General features: G+C 39.6%; 1 protein-coding gene across 1 annotated transcript; it reads right to left on the bottom strand.

Annotated features, from left to right (window-relative positions):
- Nucleotides 1–558: 558 nt before the first annotated feature.
- Nucleotides 559–19,228, bottom strand: LOC114667630 (zinc finger protein 436-like). The gene is made up of 3 exons (XM_028823000.2): nucleotides 19,091–19,228; nucleotides 8,139–8,225; nucleotides 559–3,663 (listed from the first exon to the last, which is right to left on the bottom strand). The coding sequence occupies exon 3, from the start codon at nucleotides 3,101–3,103 to the stop codon at nucleotides 1,148–1,150; it is 1,956 nt and encodes a 651-aa protein (XP_028678833.1). The 5' UTR covers nucleotides 3,104–3,663; nucleotides 8,139–8,225; nucleotides 19,091–19,228; the 3' UTR covers nucleotides 559–1,147.
- Nucleotides 19,229–20,491: the final 1,263 nt, after the last annotated feature.

Below are 20,491 nucleotides of genomic sequence, written 5' to 3'. Positions count from 1 at the left end.
CGGCATGTCTCAGTGAATATACAAGCCTTAAACAGTTACATTATTATGTTAAAACTAGCCGTGTAAGCCCATGCTGTAAAAAGCCCGTGGTCCTAGAAACTACTGAAATCATCAGGAAAAAAAAAAAATGAAATGTAGAGATGTCAGGTAATGGAAAGGAACTACTCTGAGCATCTCTCTCGTAGGATTCATTTTGCTGACATGCTCACATCATTTGTGCATTAGCGGTGGGAGGAAAAGTAAAAGGGAAACCATTTTGCCGATGTCAGCAGCTAAGCAACTTTGTCTTTCTGCAGAGGTTTTGTTTTGCTGACATGCTGGCCTCGCTTGTGTATCCTCAGAGGTGGTGCCCTTACCCCAACTCCACCTCTGACTTCCGGGCCGGACAGACACACACACTTCTACGCGTAGACGTTTATATATAACATGTCCATCTGTTAATCATGAATGACTCCTGACGTGTGTGCATACTGTAAAATGTTTACTATAAAAGTTTCAACTCAGAAAGAGATTTAAGATATAAATTACAATCACAGTAATAGAAGAAATGATTCAATCTTTTCTATATCTGAAAATCTTTATTAGTGATGATTAAAAGGAAATAATTTAAAAAATGAAGCAACAATGAACTATTTATGACAAAGTGAACTGTTTTGGCCTCATAAAAAGATGTCACCGGCCACTGAAATATAGCCGATGTCTGATATAGAAATAGAACCAAGCTGAAACGGCAAAAAAGCTTATGTGTAAACACCATCATCACAAGAGAAGTACTAAGGTGTCTATTTGGACTCTTAACAGTTTAAATCAACTAAGAGACTTTGATCACTAAAAACAATCTATAAAAATTAGTCTTGCAAAAATCCTGTGGAATAAACTTTAAATGCAATAATCCAATATAAAAGTAATTATTGCATCTACATCATGCGTAGCAATATTACAAATACCTACAAGTACTCAAAATACAGTTTATTTTCTATCTTAACAAAAACACCATAATTATACAAAGTTTAGGAGAGTCACAGTACTTTATTTTAAAAACCAGGATCAAATGTCTGCAACAATTTCAGGTGTCTTTTTAAATACTACTTGTATATACGCTTTAAGTACTATTAGAAAAACCACCTTGGCTCCACGCAGGTCTTGATCAGGAATTTGAAGGATTTTCCGTTGAGAGTTCTTTCTGATGGTGAAACATCTGGTGCTGAAGAAAGGTCTGTAGGCATGAAAACATCTCATCACAATCCATACATTCAAACAGAAGAGGCTCATCTTCATTGTCTTTTTCACCTTCTGTCTGCTGTATCAAGTTGGGAGCATGTAGCAAACTTTTTGTTTCCCGCTGGTTTGCTTGTAGGATGTCTCTAGGAGTGTGTGTTCGCAGATGTCGGTTTAGGTCTGAAGACTGTCGAAAGCTTTGTGGGCACTCTGTACATTTAAAGCTCCTCTCCTTTAAGTGATATCTCTGGTGCCTTCGGAAAACACTTAGCATGCTGAAGGCTTTCCTACAGTGGGTGCATTTGTAGTTACCTCTTGCTTTGTGAGTTCGCTGATGATTTAATAGACGGGAATGTTGAACAAAAACTTTCCCACAGTCGGGGCAGGGCAACCACTCCTCTCCTGTACCAGATTTCTTTTGGTGTTTTTTCTTTTGACGAGAGTGGGTCTCTATATGCTTTCGCAAATCAGACCCCTGTACAAAGCCTTTCCCACATTCTGAACATTGATGGGGTTTCTCTCCTGTGTGGAAGCGCTCATGGCGCTTTAAGCTACTGGAATGAGTAAAACATCTCCCACAAATCTGGCAAGGATAAGATGGGCGGTTTCCTTTCTTTGAGCTTGGGACTACTACTCGGCCAGTTTTCTCAACCTTCCTAACACCATTTACCAATCCTCCAAATGACCCTAGAGAAGTGTTCTGTTTCTGCTCTACTAAAGACTTTGCTACATCAGTGTGCCAATGAATCCGATGATGCCTACGAAGATCCGTCAGTTGAACAAACCGTTTGCTGCAAAGAACACATTTATAAGGCTTTAGGCCTGTGTGGCTCCTTATATGTCTCTTAAGATCTGAGTTCTGTTTAAAGCTCTTGGCACAAAGTGTGCATTCATAAGGCCGTTCGCCAAGATGTATCTGCCTATGTGCCATATAAGCACTAAACCTGTAGAAAATCTTGTCACAGTATGCACATGAATATGGTGTCTTAGAAGAATTTGTACACTGGTGGTTTTGCAAGTCAGACAACCAAAAGAATCTTAATCCACAATCTGTACAAGGATAATAGTGTTCACCAGAACCTAAACAGCCACTCTTGTTAGCACCAACTCCAGTCCCCTGTTCTGAACCACTAGCTGAAATTTGATGATTTCCCTGATGAGCTTTCAGTGCTTCTAGTTGTCTAAATCTTTTCCCACACTTCCCACAACCATAGGATTTCTCATGGGCATGTACTTGTACATGCTTGCAAAGGTCAGCACGTTGCAGGAAACTTTTGCAACATACTCTGCATCTGTATCCTTTGTCTGAGGTGTGGTATCGTTGGTGTCTTTGGATGCTTTGCTGAGTATTGAATAGTTTACCACAACTTTCACAAGAAAACTGTGAGTGGACTGGTTCTCTAACTTCTCCCTCAGTTCTAGTAGCTATCCCCTCTGCCTCTTTGTTTATATCCTGAATCTCAGTGCAGGGAACTGTGTAAACCTCACCCTGCGTGATATCTGTATATGGTTGTTCCCTATCCTTTGGTTGTTCAGATTCAGAATTTGGGATTACACATTCATAAAATGGTGGTCTGTCTACAATGCTAAGAACTCCATTTTCCTGAACTGTAAACTGAACAGGAAGAGTATACTGATTGGCAGGGGTATATTCAGCATTCACGGATGTTGTTGGTAAAACTGAAGGGAACACATAGCTGTTGTACTGGAAAGGCAACTGTTCTTGCACATGCAAGTTCATGTGGTTTTGGAGGTCTGGGTACAGTGTGAAGCCTTCACCACATTCAGTGCAAATATATGCCCCTCCATCTGAAGAGCTTTCACATTCTGCTTGCTCTTGTGCATAGGAGCAATGAGGGCCATTATTATAAAAGGAAAAATCCATTATGATTTTAAAAGTTGTTCACTGGCATAACATCGGAAGACTGTAGTCCAATGGAAGAGTACTTATTCTTCCTCCTGGAAAGACTTCTCCATATATTAAAGAGTGTTTAGCCAAAAAACGTTTTCACAGTATATGTCCAGGTGAGATATCAGAATAAAAAAATAATGTAATCAGAAACACAAACATTGTTACTGTTACAACAGCAAATCAATATACTAGCTTACAAGGTAATTTTTGGTTTCAAGTTCAAAGTTCTTTGCAATAATGGCCCCAGTTTTATAAAAAGTATTCTCTCTGTGATTCTGAATTTTTTATCCAGATCCATAATGTTGCTCATTAGCTGGTAGACAAAATGTTTTAATTGTATAGTTTAGTCATCCCTCGTGATTGTGCTCGTCCATGTTCATCCAGTGGCCAGACAAATGACCCTCTGTGGCGGCCAATCACAAATTGTGGCAAAAACCCTTGGTTCATCATTTGAGGAGCTGATCAACAACGCTTTAGACCTTGCATCTGTTTTTGTGTTATTTGATTGGTGCAGCGGTCTCCAGTACTGAAAGCTTAAAGAAAAAAAGTCAAGGGATGAAAATGAAACTAAATTAACAACAAGCACTTTAACAAACAATCTTGAAATATTACAAGAAGATATCGTGAGTATTTGGGGAGTTAAAGACAACAAAATATTAGAGTTCAATGTAGCACTGAAAGAAGTGAATGGTTAACCCAAAACCAATAGCAAACCTCTTGCATCAGTTTCTTACAATGTTAAGCATAATATACTCTGCAGATACTGATTTGTGGTATGCAGCATGAATTTCAAGGAAGAAGACAGTGGGAATGGAACAAAGGATCAAGTAGTGGAAGCTGAAAGAGACTATTGTGTGAAATTCAGAGAGGAAGTGAGACAGGCACTGGGTGGTGATGAAGACATGATAGATGATAGGAACATTATAGGTGAAGTGGTAAGGGAGAGAGATAGGAAGGTGCTTGGTGTGACATCTGCACAGAGGAAGTAAGACAAAGAAACATGGTGGAAGTACAGGAATGCAAAAAGAGGAAGAAGTTAGCGAAAAAGAATTGGGATAATCAGAGAGATGATGAAAGCAGACAGGTGTACAAAGGGACACCCTGCAAGGTGAAGATAGAGGTGGTGAAGGCTAAGGAAAAGGCGTAAGTCGAGCTATATGAGAAGATGGATATAAAGGAAGGAGAAAAGCACTTGTACTGATTGTCCAGACAGAGGGTCAGGGTGAAAAAGAATGCAGAAAGAAATTTGCTGACAAGCGGGTCAGAGAGTGTAGGTTGGATGAAGTGAAGATAGTAAAGCACAAAGTACCAGGGATCAGCAAGGGTGAAGTGAGGGAAGCTATAAGGAGGATGAAAAGTGGAAAAGCAGTTGCCCCAGATGATATACCAGTGGAGGAATGGAGATGTTTAGGTGAGATGGTAGTAGTTTCTAACTAGACTGTTTAACAAAATCTTGAAAAGCAATAATAAACCTGAATAGTGGAGAAGTATATTAATACCAGTTGTCAGGGGTACAAAGATCAGTCACGCCAGGAAGATATGGGTAACAGTGATGGATGCTAGGCTGAGAGGAGAGGTGGCGATCTGTGAGCAGCAATATGGTTTCATGCCAGGAAAGAGAACTACAGATGCAATGTTTGCTTTAAGAGTGTTGATGGAAACGTAGAGAGAAGGACAGATGTTTGTGGACTTAGAGAAAGCACATGACTGGGTGCAAAGAGAGGAGTTATAGTACTGTATGAGGAAGTCGGGAGTAGCAGAAAAGTATGTGAGGGTAGTGCAGGAAATGTAGGAGGACAGTGCAACTGCGGTGAGCTGTGTGGTAGGAATGACAGCCTGGTTCAAGGTGAGAGTTGGGATTATATCAAGGATGGGTTCTGAGCCCTGTTCTGTTTGCAGTCATAGACAGGCTGACAGATGAGGTCAGACAGGAGTCTCCGTGGACTATGATGTTCGTGGATAACATTGTGATCTGTAGCAAGAGTAGATAGCAGGTTGAGACAAACCTGGAGAGGTGGAGATACACTGAAGAGATGGGGAATGAAAGTCAGTAGGAGTAAGGGCTGATTTATATGTCACGCTCAGAATGCGTACGCGCCCGCATCATGGCCGGCACGCGTTCTGAGCGTCCATTTGATGCGTCCTCTGAGCAGGTCCTCTAAGACAGAGTACGTATGCGTAAATGAGAGGGAAAGTGGTGGCAGGTTGCGACTGCAAGGAGAACAGGTGATGAAGGTAGACAAATTTAAATACTTCAACAGTCCGAAGCAATGGACAGTGTGGCAGACAGGTGAAGAAGAGAGGGCAGGCAGGGTGGATTGGATGGAGAAGAGTGGAAGGAGTGATTTGTGATAGAAGAGTACCAGCAAGAGTGAAAGGGAAGGTCTATAAAATGGTAGTGAGACCAGCTATGTTGCATGGTTTGGAGATGGTAGCACTAATGAAAAGACAGAAGGCAAAGCTCGAATTGGCATTAACTGAGATCCTACAATTTTTGCTTGGAGTAATGAGAGTAGACAGCATATGGAAAAAGTAAATTACAGAGAAAACACAGGTACAACAGTTTGGTGACCAAGTGAGGGAGGCTAGATTGAGATGGATTGGAAATATGCAGAGGACAGATAGGGGGTACATCGGGAAAAGAATGTTGAGAAAGGCAAGAGGAAAAGAGAAAAACGAAAACAGATTTATGGATGTGGTGAGGGAGGACATGAAGGCAGTCACTGTAGGAGAAAATGATGTAAAAGACAGGAATAGATGGGCACAGATGATTCATTGTGGCTACCCCTAAATGGGAGCAGTCAAAAAAGATTGTAGCAGAGGGGCAACAGCCCACATCAGATCAAAGTGACCGAGAAGAGGAGAAGAAGTTGATTTACATTAAAACTTGAAAATATCATCTCATCAGCTTGAGTGAGTTTGCAAAAACTTCTAGAGATGTAGGGTATGACAAGTTTTCTCAAAAGTAAGGTAACACAACTTATACTTTAATTTTAAAGCTTATATATTTTAAAACAAAAAAAGACTTAGTCTAATACTTTTTCCACATAATTTCTAAACTTATCCAAACATGTTACACAATTACTCTAAGGTATCAGTTCCTGCCTGGAACAAATTGGTGTTAGGTTGATACAGCCAAGATGTTAAATTGTAATCTACAGTGCATCCGGAAAGTATTTACAGCACATCACTTTTTCCACATTTTGTTATGTTACAGCCTTATTCCAAAATGGATTAAATTCATTTTTTCCTCAGAATTCTACACACAACACCCCATAATGACAACGTGAAAAAAGTTTACTTGAGATTTTTGCAAATTTATTAAAAATAAAAAAATTGAGAAAGCACATGTACATAAGTATTCACAGCCTTTGCCATGAAGCTCAAAATTGAGCTCAGGTGCATCCTGTTTCCCCTGATCATCCTTGAGATGTTTCTGCAGCTTAATTGGAGTCCACCTGTGGTAAATTCAGTTGACTGGACATGATTTGGAAAGGCACACACCTGTCTATATAAGGTCCCACAGTTGACAGTTCATGTCAGAGCACAAACCAAGCATGAAGTCAAAGGAATTGTCTGTAGACCTCCAAGACTGGATTGTCTTGAGGCACAAATCTGGGGAAGGTTACAGAAAAATTTCTGCTGCTTTGAAGGTCCCAATGAGCACAGTGGCCTCCATCATCCGTAAGTGGAAGAAGTTTGAAACCACCAGGACTCTTCCTAGAGCTGGCCGGTCATCTAAACTGAGCAATCGGGGGAGAAGGGCCTTAGTCAGGGAGGTTACCAAGAACCCGATGGTCACTCTGTCAGAGCTCCAGAGGTCCTCTGTGGAGAGAGGAGAACCTTCCTGCAGCAATACACCAATCAGGCCTGTATGGTAGAGTGGCCAGACGGAACCCACTCCTTAGTAAAAGGCACATGGCAGCCCGCCTGGAGTTTGCCAAAAGGCACCTGAAGGACTCTCAGACCATGAGAAAGAAAATTCTCTGGTCTGATGAGACAAAGATTGAACTCTTTGGTGTGAATGCCAGGAGTCACGTTTGGAGGAAACCAGGCACCGCTCATCACCAGGCCAATACCATCCCTACAGTGAAGCATGGTGGTGGCAGCATCATGCTGTGGGGGACTGGGAGACTAGTCAGGATAAAGGGAAAGATGACTGCAGAAATGTACAGAGACATCCTGGATGAAAACCTGCTCCAGAGCGCTCTTGACCTCAGACTGGGGCGACTGTTCATCTTTCAGAAGGACAACGACCCTAAGCACACAGCCAAGATATCAAAGGAGTAGCTTCAGGACAACTCTGTGAATGTCCTTGAGTGGCCCAGCCAGAGCCCAGACTTGAATCCGATTGAACATCTCTGGAGAGATCTTAAAATGGCTGTGCACCGACCCTTCCCATCCAACCTGATGGAGCTTGAGAGGTGCTGCAAAGAGGAATGGGCGAAACTGGCCAAGGATAGGTGTGCCAAGCTTGTGGCATCATATTCAAAAAGACTTGAGGCTGTAATTGCTGCCAAAGGTGCATCGACAAAGTATTGAGCAAAGGCTGTGAATACTTATGTACATGGGATTTCTCCGTTTTTTTATTTTTAATAAATTTGCAAAAACCTCAAGTGAACTTTTGTCACGTTGTCATTATGGGGTGTTGTGTGTAGAATTCTGAGGAAAAAAATGAATTTAATCCATTTTGGAATAAGGCTGTAGCATAAAAAAATGTGGAAAAAGTGATGCGCTGTGAATTCTTTCCGGATGCACTGTATATTGCAATTAACTGCAAATCACTTGCTACCCAATTGATTTTTCTGAAACTACAAAAACAAAGAAGACCAGATTGTGAGGTGGATGGTCCAGCAGCTCCCATGCAAAATGCCACAGCAACTCATGAGCAATGTTAGAAGTGCTGTTTTCATGATATGACCGCTAGACCATACACCTCTACCAGTTGACGATAAATTTCATCCGCAATATTGTCACTGCAACAACACTTCAAAATCACATTACACACCTCTATATCTGACCATGTTTCAAGATGTCCTGTCATCTTCAAAGTGATGTACATAGCAGTAAACATTCAATTTCACCCTTTGATGGCCTGAAAGAAAACAAGACAATGTATTAACAGATATGTCTGTTCTGTTCAGGCAAAATCATACAAGCTCTGTATTTAAAGTGAGACATAACTGCAACTTCTTAAATTATCCACTTAACCACATTTGATTTGTTGGTTTTCAGTTGTCATTTATTTAGTTATTTTTATTTACAGATTTTGATTAAGAGGGTGTACGTTTATTTATACAAATGTAAAATAAACTTTGAGGGTTCACTATTTACCAAACATTTTTTTATTTATTTACATATTAGAACTTTATTTTAAAAAGATGACAAAAGAGCTCTCCCTTTCCTTATATGTGGAAAAATCCTAGCCACTTTAAAAAAGAGAAAACCCTGCAACATTGTGTTGTAAGTAACTGCAAAACTTTTAATCAGATAAAAAATGAATGTTTTGCTCTCATTGAAATAAATGTGTTCTGTATGTTACTCCTTGCTAGTCCTCTGAAAGACAGCAATATTTAATTAAATAGAGATAGTACTGGATCTTTTGCATGAACAGTGGAGATGGTAGTGTAGCTACACTAGATTTTATAAAGCACCCTGTCATTGTGAATTCTATTTAAGACGGGAAAACAGAAATGCTTTTTACCTTTGCAACTTACTTTCAAAAAACTGATTCCATGAACCTTGAGCATTATGTCTACTTTCTAAAACAGACTATACCCACACATTTGTTCCTAATTGCCTGCTAATTGTGTGAAAGTGAAAAGAATCTGTTGAATAACAAAGAACTTTATATATATATATATATATATATATATATATATATATATATATAAAAAAAGCAATAATGGGATTGAAAGCTATGGTAGTAAGAGGGACATGTCAGCAAGTTCTGAGAGGTTCGTCCATTGCAAGGCAGCACTCATTATTTTGCAGAGACAGATGCTATATAATAAATTAACCTTGATCTGATTTACTGAATTAATTACAGCAGATTCATTTAATGTACAATTGATTGAGGGTCCAACATATATTGATTACTATTTTCATTTTAAAAGCACAAAAAGCCTGTATTACTCGCATACTGTATAGGAGATTCAGGAAGTCTTCAGGGTCTCCACCACAGGTAAACACACTTACATTTCCCATCATAACATAATCTAAGAAAATCACACAAAATTTCAATTATAATAGTACCAACATCATAATATTTAACCTTGCACTACTGTGAGAAGTATTAGCTGGTTTGCATACAGGGAAGGAAGAGATGCTATTTTCTTTAAATGCACACATAATGTAAAATACACACCGGTAAGAGAAAATCTGTTCATGAATGTAATCTGGTACTTATTTGAGTATGCTATGGTGATCATCTCAGTTTTCAACAAGCCCTGCCATCAATAACTCACTATATGACGTGTCAGATGCCATTTAATGGTTGAGCCTCATCATGTTCATATTTGCACTTGTGCTGCAGTTGTGTTAATTGCCCAAAATTAATAATGACTCTTCTAAAACAGTCCTGGTTATGTTTATGACATATATAAAAAAAAAAGTATTTGTTAAAATGTTTACGTTTTTTTGCTCAGTGTTTTAGGATGTGCAGGACTACTATCTCTTCCAACATCTTTCATATTAAAAAAAGCTGTAAACTAAGAAAGCTTAATGAACACCAAAAGCATATCTTTTACCCTTCTCCTCATTGCAGAAAAAGCACACTCTCATTACACTCCCTAATGGCATACATAATAGAAATCACGCCATTTAATGTGCGGCTGTGGGCCGATGGTCAGGAGAAGCATGCATGCAGCACATTCATATTCATTTTCATTCATATACTGAACAATTCTCAGACTAAACGTAAAATGATAATAGAGGTTATATATAGGTTGTTTCATGATGCTTACAGTACAATACTCATTTATGTAGTATCGATTCTATCTGTATCAGATGCACTTTTCGGCTTACTTCTATCTGACAGCAATTACAAATACACATGCCACTCCCTACACACTCAATCGTATAAACTTATTCCTAATCTTAATATTTTGAATAGAAGCCCTAATCCTAAATCCACCTTTTAGGGCTATTCATAACGCTCTATAGATCCCTTATTAAATATGATTTTATTCCTTGGTATATGTTTTTAAATAATATCCATCCATCCATTATCCAACCCGCTATATCCTAACTATAGGGTCACGGGGGGTCTGCTGGAGCCAATCCCATACACATTTTTTTAAAATACTCATCTTTCTTACAGTGCTACCTTTCACAATTAGTAAAGAAAACTAGAGGCTTTTTAACCATAGTGACCCATGGAATTCAGTGTCCTTTTGATTAACGCAGGCACACGAAAGGCTATGTCACATTACACAACTTTTCACCACAGACATTATTTATATAATCTTAGCAAGTCAGAGGCAGTTACCGCATGCTTCCACAAATTACATTTATGTGATGTGACATACCCTGTGACTCCGTCCAACTAGTCTGCGATTTGATCCACAAAACTGATTTTGTCTTAAATCTCAGGGTTGGGCTCTGTGGGCATGAGAGCTAATAACCAATGAGTGCTCTTTCAGAAGTACAAGACATAATGCAGTGATGTTGAATAAGGAATACAGGTGTTTTATACTTTACAAACAACAAAAGGGTTGCCTGTCTGATGTCTCATGTTTTATGTACCATGATAGAATGGAAAAAAGAAAAAAAAAAAGCTGAGATTGTGGCTGAACTCAGCTCACCTATGAACCCTTTGCATAGGCACCAGTTACTTCAGGAGACACATTATTGTCTGTCACAAAAAGGGACGAGCTCTCTGTACCTTGAAAATGTGAAACTGTGCTGGAAAGTCACCATGGAGTCATGTTATCGGACATTCTCAGCGGTAGTATACAGAAGCCATTCTAAAGATTAACAGAATGATAAGTTATACAGCATGATGTGTATAGTACGTCCAAGAAGGATATGCTTAAGCTTTATAGTGCACTGGTGAGGCTTTGCCTGTAGTACTGAGTGAGTTTTAGTCTCTGGGCTGCAAAAAAGCAATGCCAGAAAAGTCCAGAGAAGAGCAACTAGGGTGATCGCAGTACTGGAGGGTATGAGTTATGAAGAACTGAACCTTTTCAGTTTAAGCAAAAGGGGACTGACTGAAATGTTCTTCTATTATAATAAAAAAATCTTGGGAAGAGAGGAAGAGAGATGAGACGTGACTTTCTCAGAGAGACACTTTCATGTCTTGCGAGATGAGACTGTGCCAAGAGATTTAACCATGCCCGGGGCTGGAAATAAAAGATAAAGAGTAGATGACAAAGTAGAATGTTGTAAAGAACTAAAAAACTTTGGCGCAATACACATGCAGAGCAGGTTAGAGATAATGGAAGTACGACAATTCAAAAGTCTCAAAAAAAATGATAGTAAAGATCGCATTAGCGCAAACAAATGGAAATGATTACTCGATGAAATAACAGAACAGCAAAAAGAGATCGAATATATTGTTCGGATTTAAACTTTAAGCCAGAGACTCTGAGATCCTTTCCCTGATGGCAACACGAATTAGACGTAGTGTTTCTTCCCAATGAAAGGCATATCCGCAAGAATTAAAAGATTTGTTGTTTGGTAAGAGTGAAACCCCGCGAGAGAAAATTTCAAGCCCCGTGAGACAAGACCTTATGCAAAGAGATTTGGAAAAGTACTGCCCAATATTAAAATATTTACAACCACGCACACGGTTCAATCATTTCTCATTAGTGTGAATGCTATTGTCAGACACAGTTCATGTAGAGAGAAAGAAATGATATTCACTCAAGGGCAGTTATATGTTGCATTGTCACGATGTAATTCTAAACACGGAATCAAAATTCAATGCGATATTGACGAAAAGGTAAAAGCGAAAAGAGAACAAATATATGGACATAGGTGATATGACAGAAGTATGTAAATATTGTTTAGCTTTAAACTTTAAGTTGGAGACTTGTAGATCGTCTAATTTGTGTTGCCATCAGGGAAAAGTAATGTTTCTTCCCAATGAAGAGGCCTATCCACGACAATTAAAAGTTTTGTTGTTTGGTGAAAGTGAAATCCACATAAGCGTGCGGCAGAAAAGCGAAGTTGCTGGCGCGTAGCGCAGGCAGAGGGGTTGGCGAGCGAAGCCCCCTAGTTTAAAATTATGAAAGGAATAATTACAGTAGATCCGGGCCTTTGCTTTAAAATGAGTTCAAAAGGAACAGTGGGACACAGTTGAAAACCTGCTATGGATACATTGCACACAAATGTTTTTCTTTACACAGAGAACCACGGATAAATAATAAATTACTAAGAAGTATAGTAGAGAGTAGGACTTAATGGACATACAATAACTCATGTTAATATTATTTTAGAGAAATTTGGTTCATTGTTGGGCTGAATGGACTGTTCTCATCAAAAATTTTCAAATGTTTTAATTCTGCTTATGTAAATTAACATACTCAAGCAATGAAATTAGCAACTGCGGCCAGCAAGTTTGACATCCCCACCGACTTTAAGTTGTGTAAAATGACATTGGCTTTTGGTGTGATTGTTTCTTACTGCTTTCTGCTTGAATATCTATCTTCATTATTTCTCCTGTTGATTTCATGCATGCACAACTGCTTCCTCTGCTGTTTGCTCCTGGAAACTGCATTCTTAATTTACATGTGTATTATGTCTTATTTTCATTTTAGCAAGGTGCTTTTTTTGAAGGCTGACAATATACTTTATTATATGGGTGACAAAAAAGGATACTTTTGTTAAAATTATTTCTGTTTTATCTTCAACAAGATTGGTACACATACTGTGTTCTCTTAGTAATAATGAAATTATCTAACCAAATCTTATGAACAAAGAAATGTGTAAGTATAACATAGGTGTAGTAAAATAGCAATAAGAAGAACTTGTTTCTTGACACCCCCAAACTCTATACAAACACATTTTAAAGGCAAACCTATAAAAGAAATGTACTCAACCACTTTTCATATTCATTTCCTTATTCTTAGTCATTTACTCAGGTAATTCCCCCACCTATTACACTGTAAAGTCCAGAAGAATGTTGAAAGTCCTTGGGGGTAGGGGGGATTTGTTGCCATGGGGAAAGTTAGGAAAACACTGCTTTAAGCTTCAGTAATATTTGCTCAGTGGCCATTGAGCAAATACACTCCTTCAATAGAAATCTAGATATCAAGTGTTTCTCTCAAAGAAAATTTAGCAGCAAGCTACTGTGAAAGAAAAACTAACTGCTTGCAAGCTACTAAGAGTTAAAAGCTGGCAAAGCTGTTTTGCTATAATGGAAGGTTATTCATACAGGCATCTGTCATAAGACAGGGTGTAGTAAGCTGACCTAGGACAACTTCCTCTTTAGGAATGCATCTGTTAAACACAGGAAAGATTAACTTTCCTTCTTTAGGACCCATGTGACACGTACACAAAACAGAAATGGATGGCCGATTTGTGCAATATAAGATGAAATGCTTAGGTAAACAATATTTTCCTTTTTGATAAGTAAAGGGAAGGGGGAGGGAGGAAAAAAAATATAAAGCCGACCAAAAAGGGGAATCTGTGCTCTTCTGCCTTGCAACACATGAATCCATGTACTCACCAGTACCTGCGAGTAGGAAGTAGTTGTATGGACCAAGTGAAGGTAATTCCACGCCAGGGGGTGAGCTAAACCTTCTTCTTTTGTCTCGGCAGAACAAAAACGGGAAAACCTATCTGATTCAACCCTGAAGATGCCACTTCCGGTTCTGGCGCCCAGAAGAACATCACTTCTAGTACTGGCGCCCAGATACACGTCTCTTCCAGTTTCGGCCCCCAGAAGTGCATCACTTCCGGTTTCTGCCCCAGAAGTGCATCACTTCCGACTCCAGCCCCAGAAACACGTCACTTCCAGGTCCACTACGTCACTTCCCCATTTGGCATTTAAAAGCCGCCTTTTTTTTCAAGAACCCTCAGTCTTGTTTAGGACTCCATCAAGGCCACTTCAAAACCCATTGCAGCCAGGGAAGTTATATGGGTGGCTGCCCCAAACCTTTTCTGAAGTGAGTCAAGTCTGATCATTTTACAGTGGCGTAGTGGACCTGGAAGTGACGTGTTTCTGAGCGCTGGAACAGGAAGTGACATGTATCCGGGCAACAGAAATGGAAGTGATGCTCTTCTGGGCACCAGAACCAGAAAGTGACGTCTTCAGGGTTGAATCAGGCAGGTTTTCCCGTTTTTGGTCTGCAGAGGCAACAGAAGAAGGTTTAGCGCAACCCGATACCCCTGGCCTGGCATAGAATTACCTTCACTTGATCCATACAACGAACTCCTACTCGCACGTGTGTGACAATATTTACTCACTTAGAGTTATGGCTTTTATTAAAAACTAGGGATGCACCGATACCACTTTTTTGGAAAACGAGTACGAGTACGAGTACTTGCATTTCAGTACTCGCCGATACCGAGTACTTAATAAAAACATGATTTAAATTTACAGGTAACAAAAAAAAACAAGAAACTCTTGTCTATCCACTGGGAGGTTAGGCTAATTAGCGACACGGGGCTAACACTGCTTGTCCAAATATCCGTGGTGAAACTAAACGCAGAGGAGGCTTGCAGTAGGCTGTGGATATGTTTTTTCACGGAGTCGTGTAGTTTAGGCAGCTCCGTGTCAGTCATGTAGCGGCGGCTTGGGACATCATATCTGGGCTCCAGAACATGAAGGAGACGCAGGAATCCCACATTTTCTACCTCCGAGAGTGGCTGGTCACTCAATGCAATGTACTCGATAATTGCCTGTGTTATTTTCACAGCACGTGGATTGTCTCTGGACATTTTCTCTCGTCTTGCAAGAGTTTGCTGCAGCGTGGGTTGTGTTGGTTTAGAAGCGTGGGTAAACTCTTTGTACTCGTTGTCGTGTTGGGATTTTAGGTGCTTGATTAAATTACTTGTGTTAAATGCGCTACCTTTTGAGCCTCCTCTGGACAATTTCGCTGAGCACAATTTGCAGTCCGCCTTTGTTTTGTCGTCTTCATTCACTTTGAAATAGTTCCACATGGCTGACATGTCTCGCCTCGCCTTCTCCCCGCTCTGAGCTGCAGCCGGGGCCTGGGGGTGGGCACTCGGCGCCTGTGATTAACCCCTTACACGCCGCTCAAACATAGACATTTCTCAGACCGTGGTATCGGTCCCCGGTATCGGGGGACTTTTAACGAGTACGAGTACTTTAGAAAATGTGGTATCGAGGCCGATACCAGATACCCATTTCGGTATCGGTGCATCCCTATTAAAAACACTTTATGACTATGTAAGCCTCAATGTTAAAAAAATGGTAGGAATGGTATGTGTTAGTTAAAAAAAAAAGTATGCTGGAATTCATTATTCTACTTTTTATTCTTTTTCAAATACTAACCTAGTCACTGGACCAAGGAAAACATTCTCGTTCATATTGCTTAATGACACTACATCTCCAGGAAAAGTCTCTGAATTTATAAAAGAATATCAGAAATATCCTTAATGAAAACAATTTACAGCCATATGGAATGTTGTATTGTTATCAATGGCTCCACAAATACCCTTTCATTAGAATGATAAGTAACAAGACACCTGGTTCAACTGCACAGCTCTTGACAGAACAAGCTCAAGTTAACTTTTTATTTTTAAGGCAAAGCTAAAGGAAATACTGCCATAGTCCATGAACATCATTTCAAAAATTAAAAGCAAAGTGTTTTGAACGTGTTAAATGTATTGAATGTGTAGTATTTTCAAGAAGCATAAAAAGGACATCAAACATACCTGTTCTATTACTAACTCTTTCTCTGTACGTCTGTCTGATTTTAGTCAGACATGAAATTCCGGTAACACTCATGAAATATGCAAGTCAACTAATGCCACAAAAGCAATAAATCTCTTAGCAGGAATCATTCTGATTTTAGCCATTTATTATCAAACATGCATAGTTCAGTTCAAGGTTATAAAGATCGGAGTATATTATGGAAGCACTGGACACAAGCCAGGAAACAATCCATGGATGAGGCGCCAGTCCATCTCAAGGCAAATTTACGCACACACTCATTGTCACTTAAGACAGTTTAACCCAAATAACCTAAAATGCACGTCTTTTGGAGAAATATCAACACAGACAAAGGGAAAACATGAAATTCACAGTGACAGTGTCCTGGTTATGATTTGAAACCAGGACTGCAGCTGTGAGGAACCACAATCATTAACTGAAATTTAAAAGAGTACATCTTCAGGGTTACTTTATGATCAGCATGTAAGGCATGAGACAACATTCTTGATATGTATCTTTACGGCTCCGTTAACTTCTAGAGGGGATCACGGGTATGAAAATTTAAAAGTCAGGCAAAAATTAAATACATTCATCCATAACAAATAACTCCAATAAAGGCTTTGTTTTAAACACTTTTCTGACCATTTGTGCTTTTACTTGTGACCCAGAAGTATCGCAGATTCACATACATATATTAGCAACAGTAACAGGTAAGGCATGCATTGCGAGATAGTAATAATTTTGACTTGTTATATATGTTTGTAACCAAAACTGTCCTCTCTTTCATGATTTGTTAGTTAAAAATATAACTTAAATATAACTTAATAACTTAAATATAACTTAACTCTTCCTTAAAAATATACATTTTTCAGAATCTGTATAGCAATCTCTCAAATACAAACAAAAAATTAAATCAGAGGTCATAGTTCTCTCTGGAGAAAAAAAGTTTTTTTTTTTTGTAGGCGATTGAGGTTGCTGCCACAGGCTACACTACTGGAATTTTGATCACAAACGAAGACGGAGAGAGTCATGAACTTGTTGAAAAGATTAATCCTGCAAGAATAGTACTTCAAATCCTGCACCAAACAGCAATGGTGAAAAAGGCAAGTCTTACATTAAAACTCAGATTTTGCACTTCAGTGAATGTCCCCATGCTCTCCTAAGGTTATTAGGTTTGGGTAGTGACCTAAAGAGTTAAATTGTAAATAGGAGTAGCTGAAATAAGGCTGGGCGGCACGGTGGCGCAGTGGGTAGCGCTGCTGCCTCGCAGTTGGGAGATCTGGGGACCTGGGTTCGATTCCCGGGTCCTCCCTGCATGGAGTTTGCATGTTCTCCCCGTGTCTGCGTGGGTTTCCTCCGGGCGCTCCGGTTTCCTCCCACAGTCCAAAGACATGCAGGTTAGGTGGATTGGCGATTCTAAATTGGCCCTAGTGTATGCTTGGTGTGTGGGTGTGTTTGTGTGTGTCCTGCGGTGGGTTGGCACCCTGCCCAGGATTGGTTCCTGCCTTGTGCCCTGTGTTGGCTGGGATTGGCTCCAGCAGACCCCCGTGACCCTGTGTTCGGATTCAGCGGGTTGGAAAATGGATGGATGGATGGATGAAATAAGGTTCCCCACATGGTTGTGCGTATCATTTTACATGGAATTCTGTTGAACTTAACAGTGTGGGATAGCCTCCGAGTAGACCCACTGTGTATTCTTTTAAGAAGCTTCCAGCTGAGAGGGTATGGGCAGCTAATAAGAATGCATGCCGGGTGTCCCCTTTAGGAAGTGAACTAGGTACAGTCAACTGGTAAGAGACCCTGGTCACCTTTGAGGAATATTCATTTTCTTTCACTCTTTCTCTCCCATAGCTGGAGGCAGTAAACTCAGTTAGAGAAGTCTGCTCATGCTGAACGTGTCATCACTGCAACATTCACAATGAAAAGAATTTTTGTAAAATTAGATGCAAACATAGATACTGAGAGACATCCATTTTAAACAAGCGGTCAGTTCAATTCATATCTCCAACTCACTGTGTGAACAATATATTTTAATTTGCCTGTATTCCAACTATGAACACATAATGCAAAACATTTTGCTGTCTTCTGAGTGAAAGTTTCTCTGGATAAAGGCATTAGCAAATTCTTTATATATAGTGTCAATATAACAAGAAACTTATCCTTAACTTGCTTTATCAGAGATTAAAATCTTTAGAATCGTTAGGAAATAGGAACCAGGACGAAGGTAAGTTCAAAATCCTATTTATATCTGATAATCTACTCTTAAAAATAATCTTAATAACATATATGCTTCCAGAAAGGTTATAAATCAAACATAACTTCCATCCATCGTTCCATTTATTGAAAATGATGAAATCACAGTAATACTTTAAAAAATAATTTTGTTTATAGCACTCCCTGCCCGTTCAATGGGAATGTGACCCTGTTAGAATACACGCTTATAATTAAATCACTGTAATCCATTAAGTATGATATTCCCATAAAAGACCACAACATTATTGCAGGTTTTTAAGGGCATATTCTGCACAATATTCGACATGAACTTAAAGGGTAAATGAGGTTACCAGTTACCTGTACGGCTGGTGAATCTTTTAAACTCTATAGCATTACGGTAAAAACTTGATTTTGCAATCGGTGTCAGACACTGCCAGTAAGGTGCGATAAAAAAAAGCCATCAGCCACAGCCATATTATTCCCAAAGTCAGGTTAAATTAGGCCCAACACAAGTGCTGTCTGACTATAAAACTTGTGTATTCATTTCCCTATCAATTGTTGTCATCAAGTGATTGCTTTTTAAGTTATGATGCGTCGGACACCTGGGCGAATGTTTTATGTCTGTATTAACATTTATTTCCTGCATGATCAATGACAAATAAATCAATCACGGGACCTTACTGCTTGCCTTCTGGTTCCTACTGTTTACGACTCTAGTTCACCAGAAGGTGTAGTGGGCACCTGCTTTCGGCTCCATTACGGTTAACAAAAGAAAAAACCCTATGCTCGGCCTTAAGCAGACACAATCCGCATGCTAGATGCACTTAGCGTAGACAAAGAGAAAATGGGGCCTTTAAAATGTTATAGGTCTGTACACAAATAACATATAGCCCGTCTCTTACTTTTTCAAAAGCGCGTTCCTTTAAACTCGATCCATCAAACACCCATCGTAGGTCTTTCTGCATTTGAGAGTCGAACGCGATCCTCCCGGTACGGTGCGCGATGATGACGCCACTAGCGAGCTACCGCCACGCACGGCTGGGCGACGTCACGAAGGCGCGACCAGAACGAACGGTAAATCTTTTTTTTTTTTTTTGGATGTTATTTGTCTGGTAGACGTGAATTTGTTAAGCGGCAATTTTTCTATTTAGTCTGTAATTACAAATTTCATTCTTCATTGTGTTAAAATGTATACGTATATTAAGATAATAATTGACATGCTGTTAATTTTGTTAAACCGATGCAATAAAAATGATTTTGGTAAAATAATTTAAAATTATTTATTATAAATTTTTTATTTATTTATGATTTAAAATAGTCAAGAACATTCACCTTACAAGGAATGGAAAGGCCACTGATTGTAAGCGTAAAATTTAAGGACTAGAAGCTCAAACCTGTTCACAATTTTTGTAGTATTGCTAGTTAAATGTTCAGACACACCTAGACAAATTCATATTTTTTTATCAAGATGCTATAAAACTGATTTAAAATTATAGCCAATACATTGCTAGTGTTTCTAATCACAATTTCTGCATGACATGGTTTTTAATTTATACTTATGACTGTTGAGCCTCATTTTTAGCAGGCATTTTTTCAGTGTCTTAATGGTCAACTCCCTTAGCATTTTTTAATTAGTCCTTTTTTAAATGCTAATTGCTTACCAGAGAAACCTTTCTGAATCCATTAGCACTACTGAAACCCATAATTCTGTTCATATTGATTGCAAGTGACTGGCATTCCTACGCTTCAGTTCTGGAATAAAATATCCAAATTCTTTCTGTCTGATCCTCTGAATCGGATTGGCTCCAGCAGACCCCCGTGACCCTGTGTTTGGATTCAGCAGGTTGGAAAATGGATGGATGATCCTGTGAATCTCCATTAGACTGGATGGGAAATATCTGTAAACTGCCATCTTTAGGTCTCTCCACATACAGTGCATCAGGAAAGTATTCACAGTGCATCACTTTTTCCACATTTTGCTATGTTACAGCTATCGATCCATTCATTTTCCAACCCGCTGAATCCGAACATAGGGTCACAGGGGTCTGCTGGAGCCAATCCCAGCCAACACAGGGCACAAACCAATCCCGGGCAGGGTGCCAACCCACCGCAGGACACAGACAAACACATCCACACACCAAGCACACACTAGGGCCAATTTAGAATCGCCAATCCACCTAACCAGCATGTCTTTGGACTGTGGGAAGAAACCGGAGCGCCCGGAGGAAACCCACGCAGACACAGGGAGAACATGCAAACTCCACGCAGGGAGGACCCGGGAAGCGAACCCAAGTCTCCTTACT

Source organism: Erpetoichthys calabaricus, chromosome 17, assembly GCF_900747795.2.
Source record: "Erpetoichthys calabaricus chromosome 17, fErpCal1.3, whole genome shotgun sequence".
Taxonomy (NCBI): domain Eukaryota; kingdom Metazoa; phylum Chordata; class Cladistia; order Polypteriformes; family Polypteridae; genus Erpetoichthys; species Erpetoichthys calabaricus.
This window is presented reverse-complemented; position numbering and strand designations above follow the sequence as displayed.

Excerpts from the sequence above, each read along its gene's own strand:
- LOC114667630 (XM_028823000.2), bottom strand. The coding sequence starts at position 3,103 with ATGGATTTTTCCTTTTATAATAATGGCCCTCATTGCTCCTATGCACAA.